The sequence below is a fragment of the Nuphar pumila genome, chromosome 11 (assembly GCF_984573655.1).
Source record: "Nuphar pumila chromosome 11, dmNupPumi1.hap1.1, whole genome shotgun sequence".
Classification (NCBI taxonomy): domain Eukaryota; kingdom Viridiplantae; phylum Streptophyta; class Magnoliopsida; order Nymphaeales; family Nymphaeaceae; genus Nuphar; species Nuphar pumila.
The window spans coordinates 5,632,916-5,638,642 of NC_143259.1; the positions used below are offsets into that span (position 1 = coordinate 5,632,916).

Sequence of the window (5,727 nt, forward strand, 5' to 3'; positions counted from 1 at the left end):
TGTGCTGAATCTTTTTGTTAACTAATGTTTTTATGTCATCCTTCTTTTTTAATAAAAAACATTTTTAAATGGAGTCGAATGAGGTAGCTGGATGGTTAGGTCACAATATCATAACCGAGGGGGCTCTCGAATCCTATAGGAATACGGGTGCCAAAGGGTCGGATTGACCCGGACCCAACCCATACCAAACCCTATAGGTTCAGGGTTTGGTGATAAATAAGAAGGTTTAATTAGAATCCAACAAATATCTGCTATTTTTCTATATACATTTTTTTTATTTTATTTTATTGGGTATGGTTTGGGTTTGGTTCATGTAATCCTTATAAGATTGGGGTATGGTTTTTCTTATGGTGGTTCTGATTAGATTCGGGTCCGGATCCAGTACCAGCATCTCAAATCAGATCTGGGTCTGATTGTACCTGGATCGGAACCAAACCGGACCCTTTGACACCCCAACATAGGAGTTGTCTGCCTGCTCACCTGTTAAACAAAAAGACATTTTTATTCATGTATCCATTCTTTAATGAATTTTTGCCGTATCAGTTACCACTAATTGCTAACCTTGGTTACTGACAATACCTACTGGGATAAGTTCAAAAATATTGGATTGCACTGGCCCTATACAATCCAAGGCCTCATTTTAATTTCTGTGTAAATTTGTTTTCCTTTGTTTGGCTTTATAGGATACGTCATGGCTGAGTTTATATCAGTTAACCTGTTAACATCCCACATATACATATGTTGCCAATTGTAACGTACACAAAAGACACACGTCCTTTGTCTTCCTTTAGAAACCGAAGTGAATTTTAAAGAGTAGCCTGTGCTTGGGACTCAATGTAACAGTAGTCCCCCACCCTTACACACAAGTGATGCTGAGTTGATCCTGAATGTCTTTTCGACACCTATAGTAATAGTTTTTCTATATTTACTCAAAGAAACCACTTCAAGATCAGAGACCTAACCGTGCTGGCTCTGCCTGCTGTACTTATCGCTGTCCTGACAGCATAAAACTCAGTTGGCTTAGCTATAAGTTTGCCACACACCTGCAATGATAGTTGCACCCTATGTCATCCCTATCTTCATACTCCTTGGGATTTCAATGATATAAGTTGCTTAGATCAAGTCAGACTCTGTGGTCTACATCATTCATTTAGTGAAGATCGGTATTTAAAGTGCCTAAATCCGACTTGTGTGCAGGAATTTTTTGGCGATTCAAAAATTGAAGGTTGACATAACACAAAATTTTGTGATTTAAATAACCATACTTTTTCGTCAAACAAATATGATTCAAGGGTCGATTCCTATTAAATCTACCATGTTGAATCCATCTTTAAGGTCAGATTTGATAAAAAACAACTTGCAAGATAAGATTTAAGAGTGATATGAAGATGTGGGATGACATAGGGGGTGAGTAGAACCTCTTTTTTTGTTATAATTTTCATTAACGTTTCTTCATAAATGAAAACATACAACCAACCGAGGGTGGTCGAATAACTGCCTGATTGTATAGCCACCAGTAGGGCTTGTCTACTGAAAAGATAAATCTCCCAGATTGATCATCAAAAAAGGAAAAAAAAAGAAAAAAAAAACCATACAAAAGATTAGAGGAAAAAAAGAAAACACTTATGTTTGATTTATTATCATTTAATTAACAATCTTCCCAATCTTACAACAAGCAGCAACATCTCTTAATTCTAATGCCCCTTACCATGGAGGTATTACACAATGCCCTAGTACATGACATTTGAGAAAACAACTAATCATTATTTTGAGACCCACATCTTCTCCTACGTTCTCATCATGATTTCTCTCTCTTTTATTCATAGCCACACAATATGTAAAAAAAAAACAAAGAAACCAAACTACCCAAATATTTGTATAGTCACTTCCAGCTTTTGCCTTCAAAATGGGGCCCCACAAATCTTCCTTTTGACAACAAGGGCAGAGCCTGTATGCTTTGTTCCTGAAACTTTTTTTTTGTTCAAGTCAACACTCTGGGAGAAGGGAACGGTCCCTAGAGAAATCCTTGCAGTAGTCATAAACCAAGTAGTAACTCTGAGCCCAGTGCAAGGCCGAGCTCTGCATGAGGGTCAAACCAAAGGTACCAACTGGAGAGCCTGACACTGGCTGGCAGTACTGAGATGAATAGGCTGGGCAGCCTGTGACTATGAACCTAGTGTACTTTGCTACAAAGGGTTGGTAGCTATAATCAGCCTTGTACCTTCCATTTTCAGTAGCCCAAGAGGATGCATCCCATATTGATGCATAGACCCACATTGGTCTTTGAGGGAAGATGGATGGGCTCCTCCTTGCATATACCCTAATAGGGACATCATCCACAAAGAATCTGCAAGTAGCTAACAAAGTTACAAAGCCCACATGACATGAAGTTCTTGTTATCTAATCAACCGAGTCACTAGAACATGAGAACTGGAAATATTTTTATGGATTTTTTGTTCTTTTCTCTTGAATCTAACCATACAAATGTAATCTACAACATGCTTGATTTTATAAGAACCCTCCCTTGAATAATCTATTTTTTATGCATAAATGAGTTTTTTTTAAGGCTTTAAAATCAGTGACTCATAATCTTCATAAATATTCAAGCATTCAAAAATCATATTTTTTCATCGGAAAAAACATGATCCAATGGTTGATTCCTAGCAAATTCACCATGCCAAGCACATCCACATGGTTGGATTTGATAAAAAAATGTTGGAAATGCCCATATTTTTAGTTCTTATATAGTGACTCCTAATCAACCACCAACTTAAACAAAATAGAGGTATAGGCACTTAGTGTTTTTTATCACGTCTCTATTATGCTTGACTTCCAACAAAATTACTTGGCAGGAAAGACATTCCCACCCACCGTTTAAACACAACAGTGGAATCACTTTCTCATTAAACCTTTAATTATATCTCATTTGGAAACCAAACATTAAAAAAGAAGATATAGAAAATAGTTACAAAGTTCTCATGAATGATACGAAGCACAAGAAACGGAATTACAATGATGTAGAACAAGGATCCAACAATCGGAGCAATGTTATCCGATGACCATCGAATCGTTTGGCCAACAATTCAGGTGAATCGACCAATTCTGAACTGAATCGTTTGGCCAACAATTTTGTGGTTCTGACATGTATCACAAAAATATTAAAATAATACTGAAAATATTTAAAAACATTAATTTATAGCATTTTTTATGATTTATTTGAAAGCCAACACCATTAGCTTCCACTGTTGTGTATTGTGACCCAAAGCCTACAAGCAAAAGTTAATCCATCGGAGTTAATGACTGCATTTTTCCCCATATTTAACCTGTAGGGTGCGGAGACATAGTCGCCGGCCGGCTGTGCAGGGAACACCAGGGCTAGTAACCCCCGACCCCAAGGCCTATACTTGCTTTGACTTATGAAGGGGGATAACGCCTGTGAGAATCGAACCCTGACTGCTGGTATGACAGCTGAGGCCCGTTCCAACTGCACTAATATACCCTAGAGTCTGCATGACTGTACGTGTGTGATGAAAAGGAAGGATCGAATGATGGGAGACCTAGTATTTTGACAGGGGGAGGTGTGGGACCCTCTTTTGAAAGAGGGAGGAGGTGTAGGATGTGGCAGTCAGTGATTGGGCCGAGGACTTGTAAAGCATGTGGCCGGTCACCAAATCTACTTTCATCGAGGGCGCGTTTGTGTCACGGAAGAGAGCTCTACTAGAAGCGTTATCATGAAGCTCTCTTCTGAGGAAATCCAGTCCTATCTCCCTACAGGGGAAGTGTTACCGGGGAAAGAGGGGGACCGAATTGAATTTGGGGCCTCCTTCTGCGCGAGGTTCCCCCGTTTGCATAGTCACTGTGGGCCTCGTAAAAACACATGGAATACCGTGCATTTCCGCAGAAACCTGTGGCTTTCTGCACTTTGCAAACGGGCCCCAAAGGTCTCTAATTCCATCAAAAGGTCGTTTAGATTATGACATTTTACAGTAATGACAGGATAAGTTGTCATTAGGGAAAACACACACATGGTCAATCATCACGCACACACAGGTGAGAGTGCGCCTGTAAGGTAGCGCTGGCAACACAGAAGTAACAGCGATGACAATAATTGAACAAATGGTTACTCACACTATCTCCCTTGGATTCCAAAGTATGGCGTAGTTGTGAAAGTCAGCAGTAGGATCAAACCACAGATGGAACTTCACCTCTCTCCCTATAATCCTCCCATCACCCGTTCCATTGATGTATACATTGGTTTGCAGTGTATAGGGTTTTCCTGGCCTGGTACCCAAGAACTCAATGTCTACTTCGTCATGATGCCCAGGATACTGATCCCCATTGGAAAGCTGCAAAATTTCAACTGACAACTCAATCTTAATTCAAAATTTCATATATATATATATATAATGCTAAATGAAATATGCCAAATGAAACGTGCTAAATAAGTTTTTCTGCTCTTCCGGTGTTTTTTTTTCCAGTTCGGACCCCATAAATGTGTTGAGTATGGTCGATTTAGGAAGAATCCAAGCATGGATCATGTGTTTTAGATGAAAAAAATGATATTTGGAGCCTAAAAAAATTACAAAGATTTTGGACCTTTGATTTTTTGAAGCTTATAAAAAAACCCATACATGTATTGGAATCCAACACTTTAAGAGCTGATTCCTATAAAATCAAGTACATAGAGCACATACGGTCAGAACTTAAAAATAAAACAAAATAAACCTGAAAAACTCATTTAGCACGTACCCATTACTCTCTCTCTCTCTCTCTCTCTCTCTCTCTCTCTCTCTCTCTATATATATATATATATATATATATATATATATATATATATATATATATATATATATATATATATATATATATATATATAAGAACATGTGCTTAGATAGCTCACATAGAATGAGGTTATGATTCCTGCAGTATAACCAGATTGGAGTTTGATTGCTGCTCCAAAATAACCCGATCGGTAAGCCCTTGCAGACTTAAACCCACTTCCTGAGTTTCACAAGAAATATGGCATCAGCAGTTATATACGCACACACAAATACATATATAACTAGAGAGATGAGAACCTGAGTATCTGTCAAGCCAAATAGTGACGGAAGATTGGTCTGGAGAAACAGATTGGTGTTGAGGACCCCAGAGGCTTGCAAAGGATTGATAGAAAGAGGATGAAGGGTAGATGGAGGTTGGGTAGTAGCCAGGTGATGGGGGTCTCTGACCTCTGCTGCTGCTTAATATCTTCAGTATGGTCACTAGGAGGAAAACAAGAGGATGTGCCATCTAGATATAAAACAAGCAAGTGCAACCGTTTTTTTTTTTGGGGGAAAAAGAGAAAGGTGAGCTACTGCCTGCTCATTGAGTCCATTATCTTGTTGAGGCCTAGAGATGCTGGACTTGAGTAAGGTGGTACACAATAAATAGAGTGCTCTCTCTCTCTCTCTCTCTCTTCTTATGTATGATCGGGGACAAAACCTAACAATTCTTGATATCTTGTTACATGTCCATATTGTCTTGTGTTTATATAGAGATAACTTGAGGAGGGTCATCATCTCCTTTTTATTCATGCCATGTTTCTTGTACCCCCATTTTTTGTCAATTTCACCATCAGCCTAATCTATTTTTTTTAAAGGCAAGCTGGGGTTAGGCAGACCCATAGTGACAAAAGTTAAAAACGGCAAAATCTCCGCATGCAAAAAACTTGGGAGATTTTGAAAATTT

The 5,727-nt window shown here is 38.7% G+C and overlaps 1 protein-coding gene across 1 annotated transcript; it reads right to left on the reverse strand.

Annotated features, from left to right (window-relative positions):
• Positions 1 to 1,986: 1,986 nt before the first annotated feature.
• On the reverse strand, positions 1,987 to 5,289 carry LOC149821744 (putative xyloglucan endotransglucosylase/hydrolase protein 32). Its single transcript, XM_089981088.1, has 4 exons — positions 5,079 to 5,289; positions 4,901 to 5,001; positions 4,129 to 4,346; positions 1,987 to 2,347 (listed from the first exon to the last, which is right to left on the reverse strand). The coding sequence occupies exons 1-4, from the start codon at positions 5,287 to 5,289 to the stop codon at positions 1,987 to 1,989; spliced, it is 891 nt and encodes a 296-aa protein (XP_089837214.1).
• Between the last annotated feature and the right edge of the window lie 438 nt (positions 5,290 to 5,727).

Bases quoted from the DNA above. Each gene is read 5' to 3' on its own strand.
- LOC149821744 (XM_089981088.1), bottom strand. From the start codon at position 5,289: ATGGCACATCCTCTTGTTTTCCTCCTAGTGACCATACTGAAGATATTA. The intron at 5,002-5,078 runs GTTCTCATCTCT...TGTGAAACTCAG, and splicing joins TTGGCTTGACAGATACTCAG to GAAGTGGGTTTAAGTCTGCA. The intron at 4,347-4,900 runs GTGAGCTATCTA...GAAATTTTGCAG, and splicing joins GAATCATAACCTCATTCTAT to CTTTCCAATGGGGATCAGTA.